Raw genomic sequence first — 16,489 nt, 5'->3', positions numbered from 1 at the left:
AAAGCAGCCATTGTCTCAAAGAGAACTGATCTGGGTCATCTGGACATCAGTTTTAATAGCTGAAGCTCTGATTGCTACATCACATTGGCTGTCATACAGGGGCCATCTCAGCAGGATATAAGGACACAGAGTCCACCATTTTCTCCAGGGGAACTGATCTCTGCCATCTGGAAAGCAGTTGTAATTCTGAGTGATCTTTAGCCCTCATCTGGAGATTTGCAACCATGGTTTCCCCCAACAGACACTAAGGGGAAATTTATTTTACTTCAGAACATCAACAGCAAACTGTTTAGAATGTTAGAGGGAAAGGCCAGTGAGGCCGCATATGTAAACGACCTCTGTGTTCCAAGGCAAAGGCGAATCAGGCCACATATGCAAATGACCTCTGTGTTCTGACTGGCTGTGTGGGGGAGAGGAACAGCCAAATTTTTAGAATGTTGGAGGCAGGACTCAGGCAAAGCAGCCAGTGGATAGGGAGACCCTCTGAATGACAGATCAGAGAGCGAACTAATTTTGGAGCATGTTGGAATGTTCAGGGGAGTCCATGACCAAAATAGAATTATATATACTGGAGGATTTTAATCTTGGTATTTGCTTTTCATATTTTTCTAATTTTTTACATTTTTTATTTAACTTGTTTTGTTTGGTCATGATCTGTCTTGAATACTTTTTCTTGGATAGTGGAATAGAAGTATTTTAATAAATGCATTAAATCTGGCATAGTTGATGATGACCTTTGCATTGCACTACTTGGCCAAATTCAATTACTCAGTTGTGTTTTGCTACTTTGAAAATTAAATGTAATTACTTGTCTTTCTATAATAATTTTGCATTAGGGCTGCGTTGGATGTAAAGGTAGAAAAGCTGCCACTGCCTCCACATTCCCTTCTGGGGGCAAAGATAGAAAAATGATCAAAGTTGGGGTTTTTTTGTCATTATAGCCAGATAATGTTCTTATTTTTGACCTCTGGGATTTGATGGAGGCATGACTTCTGCCATTCCACCCCCCCCTACTCACACAACAAATATTTACAATGACCTTTATTGCAAGCCATCCCCTAAAACTATAAATAAACTTAGTGGCCAGACTCCAAAGATAGCCTTGGTCATTGGCTTTCAAACATTCCAGCTTCAGAGAACTGTTTCCACATTGACCTGTTTGTTGATATACCCCATGCATCTGTCTAAGCGCTTCCATGTGAGGCTTATTCTTTTTGTTTTGTTTCTGTGACTGCATTTCTTCTTAGTGCATCAGAGGCTGCTCTGAAAGTTTCCACATTCTGTGAAGATGGTTTTAGAGGGTAGCTGTGTTGGTCTGCGGTTGAGCACCCCAGTAGCAAGAGACTAGCAAGATTTTCAGGGTATAAGCTTTTGAGAGTCAATGCTCTCTTTGTCAAATGAAGGGAGCTTTCACTCTTAAAGCTTATACCATGAAAATCTTGTTCATCTCTAAGGTACTACTGGATTCCAGTCTACAAGATCTGTCTGTCAGGTAACACTGACAGCTGAAGCTGCTGAGGGCTCAGAAGCCCCCTCCTTACGAAAAACAATTGCTCCACCATTTTGGAATCTAGACATTGACTCCTGTACTTAAGTAAAGCTTGTTAAACATGGGGGACTCTAGTTCTTCCTTCTCCAATCAAGACATTTTAATTAATACCATAAGAAGCTGTTATATAATGAGTTCATAATCTTTTTTTAAAACAGTTTGATGTCCAAAAGCTGAGGATCTACTGCAACCCAGAGCAAAACAATCGAGAAACAGCCTGTGAGATACCTGGCTTTGTGAGTATGAGGAAACAGTATTCTAAGGGTTGTTGTATATTCCTTAATAAAACTTTATTTATGTATTTATTTATTTATTTTGATTTATATCCCGCCTTGCCTGGGGAGGAGGGACTTCCTGTAAATAACTTGTTATTTTTTGAGAAAATAACATGCTTTAATTGTGTGTAATATAAACAATCTGCCTAGCAATTCTAAAAATGTAAGCTGCTTTTACTTGAACAATGTGCATAGAAATGCCATTAGGACAGATCTTTCTCGGTTGTCTTTTACTGTGAGAAAATGTTAGACCTCTTTTTCTGAAGATGTTAAAATAGTTCCCTAAAACATCTGTAACAACACTTGACTCTGGCTGATTGAACCGTGCAGATTTTCTGTTGTGTGCATATATAATTGAATTCAAACATACTTTTCATAGCCTTTCTAAATTTTTGAACATTGTTTTTCATTCTAGAATGGAGAGGTATGCAAAAGCACTTCTATTCATATTGACTTAAAGGTAGTATTTATCTTTTTCCTCTCTCTTTTGTAAGTTCAGCAAAATTCCATCAAATAAGAATTTGTTGTTTTGTTTGGGGAACTGAGGTCCCCTCCCCCCCAAAAAATTGTGTTGTTGGGCATAGAATCTCTTTCAAAGACCAAATAGTATTATGAAACCCCAGTTGAACTGTATTATTTTGCATTGAATTTGACACACAAGCTGTACTCCCTTACTCAGAATTAAAATATTTTCATGAGTAGTGGTATTTAGTTCATGTGCTATTGAAACTAAATTGTTGATGGTAGGAGAGAAAGTGTATAAATATATCAGGGAAACTGGTGTTTTATTTTTGTTTTTATGCAAAGATATACACTTATGAATAAGGTTTATATTACCAATTGCTGAGCATATTCCATTGGATTCTTACTGATTATAATAGAAATTGGAGGAGAAAATGGATTGGATTCTACAGAGGATTTCTGCAGATCAAAGGGAGGGGGTTGCCTATTCCCTTCTCCTGCAGACCTCTTACACTTCCTCAAACGTTCATGGGGGGTCCCCATTCTCTCAGAAACAGGATTTGGAGGAGCATTTTGGACCGCAGTGGGATGGGGAATCAGGAGAGGAGTTCCTTGCCATCTACAGAAATCTTCTGTGGTTCCAAGCCTATGTCCAAAATTTCTGGTGGATAAATACAAGGCACAATTCCATGGATGTTTTATAAAGCATTACAGTATGGCTTCCATAAGAGAGAGAGGGAGCTTTTTCATTCACACGTGCTCTTGTTCTAGAAGTTGGAGTCTTAATACTTTGAAAGAAACATATGAGCTAGACCCCCCCTGTCTGAACATGGCCCCACTGTGTGAATTTTTGATCTGCACTGTGGGACCATTGCTCAGAACCAGATCTCTTATTCTTATCAAAAGAATAAGAAATACTGATTGTTTCTGCACGAATCACCATTCTGGGCTTGCCCTCTCTAAAGATGAGCAATTCTGCTGTGCACTGGAAGTGACTGGGTGATCCATTTGCCCCGATCCCTGTTCTTAGCAGAGACTGCTTGGAAGAAGGCAAAGGCACATCAATTAATAAAACAGAGATGCTGTGAGCAGCATCCTTTTCAGGTCGATTCTTGGCCTCACAAGACAATCCTATATTGTTTAAAATTATTCATAAATTCATAAATCAAGAATTACTGGCTTAAGATACACATATTATTTATTATTTATTTATTATTTCACATTTCTATCCCGCCATCCCTGCGAACAGGCTCAGGGCTCACACGGCTCACAATTAAGGGCACCATGTGCCGAAATATATAAAATATAAAACATAAAAACATGATAAATCAACCATTTAATACAATTAAAGTGCTCAGTAATACTAGTCCTTCCGACAGATTTAAGATGGCGTACTGTAGATATAACCTGATTTGGCGATGATCACGATACTGTGGCTCGATCTTCATATAGGGCCTATCACTACCCCTGATGTTACTAACAATAATAGTTGGTGGTAGTGGTCGGCAGGAAATTAAAAGCCTGGTGGAAGAACTCTGTCTTCCTCCTTGGGGCCTAGAATCACTAGCTGATGTTGTGACCCCGACCGTAGTGCCGTCTGGGGTATGTATGGGGAAAGGTGGTCCCTCAGGTATGTCAGACCCTAGCCATATAGGGCTTTAAAGCATACGTACCAGCACCTTGAAGCGAATTCAGTATGCCATTGGCAGCCAGTGCAGTGCTTTCAGCACAAGGCAGATGTGCTCCCATCTAGGGAGACCCATCAGAAGCGTGGCTGCAGCATTCTGCACTAGCTGTAGCTTCCGGATTAGCGACAAGGGCAGCCCCATGTGGAGAGCATTACAGTAGTCTAACCTCGAGGTGACCATGCAGTGAGCCAGGTCGTCACGGTTGAGGAAGGGACCCAGCTGCCGAATCAGCTGGAGATGGTAAAAGGCTGATCTGGCAGTGGCTGCCACCTGGGCCTCCATGGTTAAGGAGGAATCCAGGAGCACTCCCAAACACCTCACCTCCGGCGCTGGAACCAATGGCGTCCCGTCGAAGGCCAGGAGATGGATCCTCCTCCGCCCCGATCCAGATGCCTCCGGAGGTTGTCAGTAAGGGCGACCAGCACTGTCTCTGTCCCATCACCCGGGCGAAAGCCGGACTGGAAGGGATCTAAGATGGAAGCGTCAACCAAAATGCCTTGTAACTGTATTGCCACCACCCTCTCGATTAATTTGCCCAAATAGGGCAAGTGGAAAACCGGCCGATAGTTGGCCAATTTGGCCGGATCCAGTGTTGATTTTTTCAGGAGAGGGTGGACCATCACTTCCTTGAGTGCCCCTGGGAGGGACTTGTTGATAATTTCCCTTAGGGCACCTCGAAACCCCTCATGGCCCCCTTTAATGAGCCAGGAAGGGCATAGATCAAGGCTGCATGTGGTTGGGCATACAGACACGAGCAATCTGTCGACTTCCTCTAGGCTGAGCAGGGTGAAACCTATCCAAACCCAAAATCAAGGACATGCAAGGGGCCTCAAGTTCACTTAATGTTTGATGACTCACTTATTAGGCATCGTAATGAAGTCATAGCTGCCTTTCTACCTTATAGGAGCTCAAGGTGGCTTATAAAAGCAACAATAATAAAATATCATAAAATACATAAAAACACTAATTAGAATCAGTAATTTTATACTGCTGATAGGCAGAAAAACTAATCAAATGCTGTCATGAATAAAACCATCTTGAGCTGCCTCATAAAGATTGAGAGGGCCCGGTGCACCTCCCTCAGGAGATTATTCCGTAATAGTGGGAAGGCCATCTTTCATATACCCACCAGACAAGCTTCTTTGGTCAATGAGACAGTCAAGAGGTCCTCTCCCTGTGGTCTTAGTTCCCAGGCACGAACATATGAGAGAAGATACCCCAGTCCCAAGCCTCACAGAGCTTTAAAAACAACACCTTGAATTAGGATTGGGAGCAGCTTGGAAGCCAGAGTAATTGGTGTAAAATGGAACAACATGATCCCTGTAACTGGCCCCAACCAGCAGCCTGTGCCAGTGTTGGAATCATGAAATTGCTATTAGGCCAGCAAATACCTTGGAAAATATAAATTGCTTATGCATGTATTTCTTGAAAAATATTTTTATTTTTGGTAGTGCCTGAATGGACCAAGTGATGTAGGATCTACACCAGTTCCATGTATATGTCCCCCAGGAAAACAAGGACCCCTAGGTCCAAAGGTGAGTAGAAGTTCTATTTAATTTATGAGTAGGAGATTTGGCATTACAGCCACAGAATTAAACAGAAAAATTGCTAACTTTAAAAATGTAGGTTTTAAACATAAGTATACTGAGCTCCCATCTCATTTATCAACAATGGCCATTCTATTCAGTGTCCCATGAATACACTGGACGTTGTACGTATATTTGGAATATGAGGTACTAAGAAATTGAAATCTAACTGTTGGGAATGGTTCCATGATGATTAGGCAATGCCTGGGCTTATGCTAAGACTGGCCCCAGAAAGGTAATGGCAAGGGTAAATGAGTAGCTCTGTCGGTATGTTTAAGTGATCGACCCAGGATTTAGCAGCCCTCATCAGGAGAAATCATTGGGGAGAATAAGTATAGTGAATTATATAGTGGAAGATTATTATTGTCTAAAACTTTGAGAGTGTTAATGGATAAGGTGTCTTAGGTGATTGTTGCCACCTTGCCTTACTTTGATTTGTTGTGGTGTTGCATGCTTCTAGGACATAGAACTAGTTGCCAAAGTCAGTTTCCTGTTTCATTCTCTTTGAATGACTGTACAATGTAGTTAGACAAGGTTTGGATAGTGTACATTTATGTACCAATGTATTTTTTTCCTTCTAAGAGTTTCTGCTAGTGGAGGAGGTTGCAGTGAAAAACTGGAAGGCAGAACGGCATCCTTCGCTTGTTCTTTGATATTGCTAGTTTCCAGCTGGATTTGTTGGTTTGAATGAAAGGGGCTACAGTGTTGGTCATCAGTGGTTCCAGCTAGTGTTTTGAGCTTTGCTGTACTGTACAGTGTTATTTTTGTCCTAGCTCAGGAAGGATGGCTACAGATCAAACTAATTTATGCAGTAGTCAAATTGCTCGCTCACAGCTTTAATGCCAGTAGCTCACAAAAAAGAATTCTTGCTCACAAGACTCCACAGCTTAGAGGGAACATTGCTGAGCTCCCATCTCATTTATCAACAATGGCCATTCTATTCAGTGTCCCATGAATACACTGGACGTTGTACGTATATTTGGAATATGAGGTACTAAGAAATTGAAATCTAACTGTTGGGAATGGTTCCATGATGATTAGGCAATGCCTGGGCTTATGCTAAGACTGGCCCCAGAAAGGTAATGGCAAGGGTAAATGAGTAGCTCTGTCGGTATGTTTAAGTGATCGACCCAGGATTTAGCAGCCCTCATCAGGAGAAATCATTGGGGAGAATAAGTATAGTGAATTATATAGTGGAAGATTATTATTGTCTAAAACTTTGAGAGTGTTAATGGATAAGGTGTCTTAGGTGATTGTTGCCACCTTGCCTTACTTTGATTTGTTGTGGTGTTGCATGCTTCTAGGACATAGAACTAGTTGCCAAAGTCAGTTTCCTGTTTCATTCTCTTTGAATGACTGTACAATGTAGTTAGACAAGGTTTGGATAGTGTACATTTATGTACCAATGTATTTTTTTCCTTCTAAGAGTTTCTGCTAGTGGAGGAGGTTGCAGTGAAAAACTGGAAGGCAGAACGGCATCCTTCGCTTGTTCTTTGATATTGCTAGTTTCCAGCTGGATTTCTTGGTTTGAATGAAAGAGGCTACAGTGTTGGTCATCACTGGTTCCAGCTAGTGTATTGTGCTTTGCTGTACTGTACAGTGGGGTTTTTTCACCCAGTAGCCCTTGTGTTACAAGCATATATGTATATTCTGAAGGAATCACTTCAATCTAGTGACAGTATTCAACTTTGTAGAGTTGAGCTCATTTCATATCTCAAATGCGAGACTGAAGAAGCCATGACACTTGGTGGGGACAATGTGGTAAATTGTTAATTTCTAATAGGTTGCCTTCACCTTGCCTGTAATTTGTTTATTTAAAATGTCTCAACTTATCTCCTTGGACAGAAGGTGGTGAACAATTCAGCAACTAAGTTGGGAGGACACAATTGATAGCAGTTCGGTTAACAGAATTAAAACATAGGTTAAATATGCAAATTACACATTTGAAAGTACTCAAGATTTGAAACTTACAGGAATTGAAAACACACAGGAGTGCAGAAACAAGTACAGGGAAATCTGCTGAATCAATTAATTTTGCCACAAATGAGGTCACCAGGTGAATTTACATCACTGACAGTAGCAAAACTGATGAGCCAGTTTTGGGATTAATTAATTACTGTGGCAAGTAGCCTGATCTCCCTTGCAAACTTTCCAGTGGCAAATAGCACTTGCAATTGTGGGGTTCAAGGAGGGGTAGAGGGGGAGGTGGTGGATGGAATTAAACACAGAGACAGTCCGATTTTGGAAAATGTGGCCACAGCTTATTTATTAACACAAACAAAAAGGAACAATGGCACAGCATAGGGACAGATCCAAGCATTGGGTGACCCACCTGCTGCCTGATGGACCCCTTCCCTCAGCCTGCCTGCTGGGGGATCACCCGTGGAGTGACAAGATACCGGGACATGTGTGGGCGCCAGGCTCTACCTGGTCCCCCTGTCACTTTGAGGTGAAAGCCATCCAGCAGCCCCTGCTTGGGCATGTGGCTGAGTGGCTCCACACCCAAGGCCCCTTATGAGAGCCCCCAAAATGGGGGAGGTGTGCATGCAGGCCCGGCTCCCTCCCCAAAGGATCCATCCCAATGCCCAAACCTCTAAGCTGTGACAAATAAAATTATACCTCTCAGCAGCAAATGAATTTATACATCTGAAAAGCCAGAAATGAGGAAGGGAGGATGGGCAAGCTGTCAAACAGAAACAAAGAGGATGGGACCCAGTGTGGGCTTTCCAATATAGCTCCCGCGGGCCTGTCCCCTGCCCCCACATCACGACTCCCAGCCTGATGAGGCAGGCCAAGGCAAACTGCCCCACCCCTGTGACACCCTGCCAGAAAGTGCAATGCAGCTGAGCCTGCCTCCATCCGACCTCCCCTGCCTCCTGCACTGCAGTGCTGTCAGAGGTAAGTTTCAGCTGTGCTTGCAGAGCTCAAGGAGGGGTAGAGAGGGAGGTGTCAGAAAACTTGGCCACAGCTTATTTATTAACACAAACAAAAAGGAGCAACGGCACAGCATAGGGATGGAACTAAGCATCGGGTGACCTGCCTGCCACCTGATGGCCCCCTTCCTGCCTGTGAAGTGACAGAATACCCAGACACATGTGGGTGCCAGCCTCTACCTGGTCCCCTGCTACCTGGAGGTGAAAGCCAGCTGGTAGCCCCCAACTGGGCATGCAGCTGAGTGACTCCACACCCCAAGCCCCCAAATGGGGAAGGTGTGCACACAGGCCCAGCCTCCCCCCAAAGGATCTGTCCCATACTCAAACTGCCAAAGAGCAGGGGAAACCATGTCCCGATCCTGCCAAAGTTCCTAAGCTTGCAGCCAACCCAGCAAGTCATCCCGTACTCCAGGCAACCAGATGGTCATGCCCCACTCAGAGAGATGCACACCATCACCTTGAAACAGAGCAGGCAGGCTGCCTGAATGAAATGTCAGTGTGCATGATAACCTCCCCACCCAGAGTCCTAATAAATTGTGACACTGCCTTGCAGACCTTTCTCCTGGCCAAGTCCACCTTTTCTGGCACCAGTGCCCCCCTCTATTCATGGTGCTCTAGCAAACTAGACCATATCAACTTTGCCTCTGGCAGTCTTGCATGCAGTCTGGAGGTCCGTAATGGTGGTTCTGGGAACACCACACCTTTTTGCGCCGGAATGTCATTCTCCCCCAGCTGAATGATGATGGCTTAAGTTGGGCCCTGGTAAAAAACCACAGCTGCTATGGTGGAGAGAAGAGCTGACCACTGCATTCCTCTACGCCTGCACCAGTTGACCTGAAGATGCTCTTTGATGCTGGAATCCCATCCCAATGAAGCTGCATATTTGCTTGCCCAATAAATGATGCTGTGCCTAATGATCAACACTGTCCTCTGTGATCTTAGAGAGGCTAGAAAAACAAACCGACCAGTACAGTAAACCTGGGCACACATTTAACTTGTATGTGGATGAATGCCAATTACCTCTGGACATTATCTGATCAGATGAGAACCCACACTTGGATGCCAGTGTAGCCACCCCAATCCAGAATGAGTGCGCCCTGCCTCGCGATGCATTCATGCAAAACACTGATGAACTGAAAACATGACAGGCAAGAGCTGTCAGCTTGCACTAAAAAAGGTCCCAAGATGTTAAGCCAAAGAGAGAGGTATCCAGAGGTGCACTGCACCAGGCAGGGTGACCCCCAGAAGCAGAGTGGAGTAAGACATGTGACCCTGGTCCAGTCTGGACCTACGCAGAGATGCCAGATGGAATTAAATACATACACAATTGCAGTGGGATAAAAACTGAGAGGCCGTAAGTGAGATATCCTGGCAGGCAAGGGCATGACCACCAGTATTGTTGCGGGATGCAGCCAATAACTCACTACATTGAAATGCCCCCCCCCCCCAATGCTAGTGAAAATACTGCCCTGAAGAGAATGGCTTCAGAGTGTGACAAACATATCCGGGGGAGCAGCAGCATGAATCTGCTCAGCATGGTCATAATAATGGGTCATCAAGCCTGCAAGGTGCCAGCCTCCTCCACCCTTTGACAACCTGCTGGGCAGTGAATGAGTGGCAGGGATCACGAAAGCCCAGGACTTTACTATAAAATGATATGGCCGCCAAATAGATGTTCATAATCATTGGAGTGGGGGGGAGCCCATGTTCCTTCATGTGTGGCAAATATTGTAGGATCAAAATCTCAGGAACTGGAAAAGGGTTAGTGAAACCGACCAAGTGTGCAAAAGACAGGAAGGCATAGACCACCCACTCATAAGCCTGATGAGTAGAGGGGGCAAGGGACCCAAGAACTCCTGAACAATTAATCACTCCCAAGCTTCCAAAGGTCCACTGGGAAGAAGTCCTGATGTCGATTCTCGCTGGGTGCTAGAGTCCAGAACTGTTCCTCCTGGAAGTGAGACAAGGTGTCTGTGATGCTGTTACTGGTGTCTGTGATGTATCATGTTGAGAAATAAATGTTAGCAACCAGGCAAGTAATGAGAAACCTGCGTACCAGGCACATGACACTCAGGGTATGATGTCTGCCTATTGATGATCCTGTCCACAGCCTGGTTGTTGCACCAGAACGGAATTTGTTTATCTCTGAATACATCCTGCCACATGCAAACTGTACCCATGATCAGGAAAAAAAAAATCCAAAACCAAGTTTGTTATTCCTGATTCTGTTAAATACCTTCATTATGTGGTATGTTAATTTACTGCTCAACCTCTTCCTATATGTATGGACTGGTATGTTCCATTTCACTGTATCTCAGGAAGTGTGCATGCACACAAAAGCTTATACCTTTAATAAAACTTTGTTGGTCTTAAAGGTGCCACTGAACTCTAAATTTGTTCTACTGCTTCAGACCAACATGGCTGCCCACCTGGACAGATCTCAGTAACACATGCTAGGTCAGTTTGCTCCTCCAGGATTAAATCCTGAATGGCAGTTGTTTTTCCATTTGATGAACTGGCATGCAACAGCAGGATCTTAAGGCCAAGGGACATCTAAGAGCCAAAGGGTGAATTTTGTATAGTAATTTGCCATTCTGGTTTGATCCTGCTGGTTCTACACCCTGGCTATTCCCTGCTTCCTCAACATCAAAATCAGAAACTTCCTCCTTGATTGAGTTGTGAAACTGACTGAAAACCAAATTGGTGCTGATGAATTGTGGAATGGCTACTTGATTATGTGTGTGTATAAACTGGTGAGAAATGTCCTGAATTAATAAGCTGTTTTATCTGGTGCACCAGCTAACTGTAAAGATGGCTTCTAAATGAAATTGAGTTATAATATTATTCAGTTGAAGATAGTGATTTTAACAAATGTTAAATAATTTTAAGACCAACAAATATTTTAAAATTATTTATATTTTATGTAGTAGAATTCTGCCTGATCTATCCTGCCCGTCTTTTCTTCATTCAAACTAAGGACGGTGCACACAGTTGTTCTGTTTTCAATCTGTAAAGTAGGTTATGCTAAGAGACTTTGTCTGGCCTGAGTGAGCTATATGGCTGAGTATGGATTTAAACCAGCTTTCCCAAGTCCTAGTCCAACATTCTGACCATTATGCCATGTTAGCTTGAGTGAAAAAAGTTAATGCATCTGCAAGATTGAGCTTGAGCATCTCTAACAAGCTGTTGCTTAAGAGAAGGCAGACTTCATTTGGTACTATTTTTAATTTACATAATTTATCATCTGTCTTCCTCACTTGTGCTCAAGGTGAGTTACATAGACTGAGTCAATACAATCGACAGGATGGGGTATTCAGTAAACAGTACAATAGGATAAGGGTTATAGAACTAAATCAGAAATCTAAACACAGAACTGAAGAAACGCATAAGTCTTAACACAACACATTATTAAATGATGCAAAAATTGCATAGTAGGATCCAAGTTTCAGTAAGCTAAATACAGTGGTATAGACCTCAGTCCCTAATAATTTAAGTAATTTTGCGAGTGATTTAGTACCATGCAACTCTATTGCCTGTGTAGAAAAGCCCCCTTGAATAATTCAGTTCTGCATAGTTAGCAGAAAGCCAGGAGAGTGGGAGCCTTCTGACCTCCGCAGGCCGGCCTTCCCGTAAGGTGGGGGCCACAACAGAGAAGGCACACGTACGGGCAGTTGATTTTGCTCATTTTCAGGTTGGCACTTGCAAAAGATCTTGCTCAGATGAGCAAAGCTGTCATGGCAGTACACAGGGGAGAGGCGATCTTACAGATATGAAGGTCCAAGGCCATGGAGGGCTTTGTACGTGATAGCTAGTGCCTTAATTTGAGCCTGGCAACTTATAGGAAGCCAGTGGAGTGACTGTAGAATGGGACTAATAAGCATGCTCCATCTAGTTCCCAATAACAGTTGAGCTGCAGCGTTCTGCATCAACTGGAGTTTCTGAACTGATTTAGAGGAAAGACCAATGTACAGTGCATTACAGTAGTCTAGTCTCGATGTCACCATGGCATGCATCCTGGTGACCAGGTCAGCCGTATCAAGGTAAGGGGCCATCTTATGAGCTAGGCTGAGTTGAGTTGGAAGAAGCCTTTTTTTCAACTGCATTAACTTGCCTTTCCAGCAATAACATAGGGTCCAGTATAACCCCAAGGCTATTAACCGAGTTAGCAAGGGTCAGCTGAACTCCATCAAAAGTGAAGAGCACAAAGTCCTTCCCAACCAAGATTTCCTCTGTCTTTTCAGGGTTTAGTTTCAGTTTGTTAGCCAGTTTACCACAGCAGCCAAGCAGCAATTCAGGACCTCTACCGCATCACCATGTGGCTTGGATAAGAATATATAGAGCAATATCATCTGCATATTGATGACAACTAACCCCAAAGCTACAAATGATTAGCCCTACAGGATAGAACTGCGCCTTGTAGAACACCATAGGTTAGGTCCCATAGTGGTAACTGCTTACCAATATCAATCCTTTGGGTCCTATCTATGAGGAATGATTTGAACCAATTCAGCACACATCCTTTGATACCTGCTTCTGCCTCCAAACATCTCAACAAGATAGTATGATCAAATTATTGAAGGCTGCAGATAAGTCCAGTAATAGCAACAAAGAGGCATGGCCTTTATCTACACTCAGAGGTCATCTGCTAAAGCTAGCAGAGGCATCTCTGTCCTGTAGCCCGGCCTGAAGTCAGACTGAAAAGGGTCTAAAACAGATTCGTTTTCCAAGAAGACCTGGAGTTGGTCTGCTACTGCTCTCTCAAACGCTTTGCTCAGAAAGGGCAGGTTAGAGACTGGGTAATAATTGGCTGCATCATTTTTCTGTAAGGATGTTTGTTAAAGAAGCAGATGGATAGCCACCTCTTTGAGTGGCTGACAGTAGGTGCCCTGAGTTAGTGACTGATGTATAAGGGTTTATTGATGTGGTCCTTTCAGTATTTTTGCAGCCAGATTGGGCGAGGATCCAGAGTACCTTCACCAATCCCAGGATCTTGTTGACATCCATCATGGAAATTGGGTCAAAATGATCCATAAATAGACCAGGTGGTGTATTAGGCCTTTCTTCTAGCCTTACTTCTGGTGTGCCTGTATTACAACTGATAGCCAGATCGAGGCATATTTTGAATATTTTATCACCAAAAAAAACCCTTGGCAAAAGTATCACAGTATTGTCTTCCTGAGACAATAAAGGTTCAGATTTTGGCATCAGCAATTGCTGACCTACCTTGAACAATTGGGATGGCTGTGAACTAGCTGATATTACTACCCTGCTATTGTAAGCATTTCTTTGCTGCCATCACCGCTGCTGCATACGTCTTTCAATGGGCTCTATAGCATAATCTATCAGATTAACCTGGAGTGTGTATCAGGATACTATTTTAAATATATGAAGAAGTGAGCAGTGACTTGCAAACACTCATACTCTGTCACGTATTTTGTTAGTCCTTAAGGTGCAACTGGACTCTTTTTTCTGCTGCTACAGACGGACTAACACGGCTATCCAGCTTGATGATACTATTGTGTTTGCTAAAGGACACTGATCCTACTTCCACTCACCATCTGAAAACCTCCCCCTCCAGCATGCATTGCAACATCATCGCCTCAAAATGTTTTTAATTATGTGTACTATATAAATCTGTAACTTCTTGGATATCAGGCTCAAGGCCATATTTTGCAAAAGCATTATAAAAGTGCGAAAGTGTCTCATAGGGAGATTGTATTGTCAGGAACAGATCTTTCATGCAGCATCTTTTGGCTTACCCCCAAGGTTTTATGAATTAACACTCCTTTGAAAGTGTAATGATAGTGCACGCTGTTCTTAATGTTTGTCTTTGCTGTAACCCGTATGGTCCTTTTCCTAGGGAGATCCTGGGCAACCTGGGAATCATGGCTTTCCTGGAGAACCTGGTCCAGATGGTAAGCCTGTGAGTACTAAAAACTTAGTTATATACAGTATGTGTAATGTGCCCTTAACATTGAAACCTTATCAGGAAATTATTAAAGGCAGTAAACATTCTGTATAAATGTAAGCAATCATGAATTGATTTTCACTAGTTGAATTCTTCAGTGTTGGGTCAGTTTTGATGATATGTGTTCTTCTTTGTTTGCAGCAGGGAGTGGGTGGCCTACCACCAAAGCCACGGTGGCCTCATAAACAAATTTGGTGAAATTTGTGTGAAACGGATTCTTGGTTTCTTTACTAGGAGATGAACTGTGTGGATTATATAATGTCTGAAATTTCTGCTCCAGGGCCTCTGAGAGGAATTTTATGAAGTGGTGCAAAAAAATTTCAGGGCCCCTTTCCTGCTTCATTAGCCATGTTTTTGGTTTTTTTTAAATTCATAGTGTTTTTAAACATAAGGTCAAAAAAGATTTAAAAATAGGCTTTGTGTTTACTTAAAAATGAGCTTTCCTTAGCTTTTTGGGGAAAATTTTTCTAATGACAGCATCAAAATTAATTGTTCTGGCAATGTTTGATTCAATATACAACTTGGCCAAAATCCACAAGACATTCTTGAGACATTGTAGACCTTAAAAATTCTTAATCAGCTTGGGTTCGCTGGATGTTCTCTATGCAGATGTTCTCTCTCTCTACTGTTGCTGGAATTGTTAAAAAAATTCATAAGTTGACACAAACGTTTGGAAACAGGTCACCAAATCTGTAATTCCGCAAGAAATTGAACTTTCAGCCAACTGCTTCACAGCATTGAATCTTACAGTTAACTCTGCTATAACACTGTCTACCAAAACATAAAACACAGATTTTCTGAAGTAGGTTTCTTCTGGTGAATCATCTGTGTAATTCATTTCCAGCCAGTTAACATCAGGTCTGTTATCATGCAGTCTTGTCCTCTGGTATGTAAGTTCACCACACCCACAAGAGAATTGTAGTTCTATCTTAAGGGTCGATGCAACAATTTTGGCTTCATTTTACATGCTTTTCCAGTCATTTTGTAGTTTTGTAAGATCTCTGCTGCGGTGGCTCAAGTGGTTAAGACGCTGAACTGCAGGCTGTGGAAGGTCAGTAGTTCAGCAGTTCGAGACCCGGGTGCCGCATGATGGAGTGAGCTCCCATCTCTAGTTCCAGCTCCTGCCAACCTAGCAGTTCGAAAGCAAGAAATTGCAAGTAGATAAATAGGTACCACTTTGGTGGGAAGGTAACAGCGTTCCGTGTGCCTTGGTGTTTAGTCATGCCGGCCACATGACCACGGAAACGTCTTCGGACAGCGCTGGCTCTTCGGCTTTGAAACGGAGATGAGCACCGCAACCCTAGAGTCGGATTTGACTGGCTTTTGAGCAAGGGAAAAGCACCTTAAAGACTAACAAAATTTGTGGTAGGGTATGAACTTTCATGACTCAGTGCTCACTTCTTCACATACTTTCAGAAATATGTGTTAGTGCCACACATTTATTTACATTTATATTTCCCCATGTACACTTTTGTGTAGCAATTTCCAGCTTGAGTGCCACACCGTAGATTTACTGAAAAGGTGAAGAGTAGGCAAGAAAATCACAGAAAGCCCAGAAACTTGAATTACAACAGATTTGTTTCTAGTGAGCTTTCATTAAATCCCATCAGCATTAACATTGTGTTAGGAGATTTGGACATGAGTGACTCGTTGTTGTTTTTTAAAAAAACTTATTTTGTTACTAAGTGTATACTTTTTAAAAGGTATCAAATTAAAGCAACAGTATGACACAATGTAATACAGAATCACAACCAAGAGACTGACAAGACTCATGGGGGAAAGGAAATCCTCTTCCCCTTCCTGGTCCCCAGTTTCTCTACTGTCACTACTGCCTGCTCCTTGCCACTGCTTTTTGCCTGCCCACCCATGGTGTCCTTACTGCTTCCAGTCCTTGCTGCTTCCAGTGCTAAATACTTCAGGTATACTAGGGAGAGGCTGAAGGACTGTGATCTCATAAGATCCTTGGGTGCACAATGAGAAGCAAGCGATCTAGAGAAAGGAGAGCAGATAAATGCTAGCAGGCTCATC

At 42.8% G+C, this 16,489-nt stretch overlaps 1 protein-coding gene across 1 annotated transcript in view; it reads left to right on the top strand.

Moving 5' to 3' along the window:
• COL21A1 (collagen, type XXI, alpha 1) overlaps positions 1–16,489 on the top strand; it is a 209,669-nt gene that overhangs the window by 81,266 nt on the left and 111,914 nt on the right. Inside the window, exons 7-10 of the mRNA XM_015408301.1 lie at positions 1,708–1,785; positions 2,240–2,248; positions 5,426–5,509; positions 14,354–14,416. Of these exons, the coding sequence (XP_015263787.1) occupies positions 1,708–1,785; positions 2,240–2,248; positions 5,426–5,509; positions 14,354–14,416 (234 nt within the window). The remainder of the gene's footprint in view (positions 1–1,707; positions 1,786–2,239; positions 2,249–5,425; positions 5,510–14,353; positions 14,417–16,489) is intronic.

Source organism: Gekko japonicus, unplaced genomic scaffold (genome assembly GCF_001447785.1).
Source record: "Gekko japonicus isolate JY-2015 unplaced genomic scaffold, Gekko_japonicus_V1.1 scaffold383, whole genome shotgun sequence".
Classification (NCBI taxonomy): Eukaryota; Metazoa; Chordata; class Lepidosauria; order Squamata; family Gekkonidae; genus Gekko; species Gekko japonicus.
The sequence above is the reverse complement of the archived record's forward strand: the minus strand, read 5'-3'. Positions and strand labels throughout refer to the sequence as shown.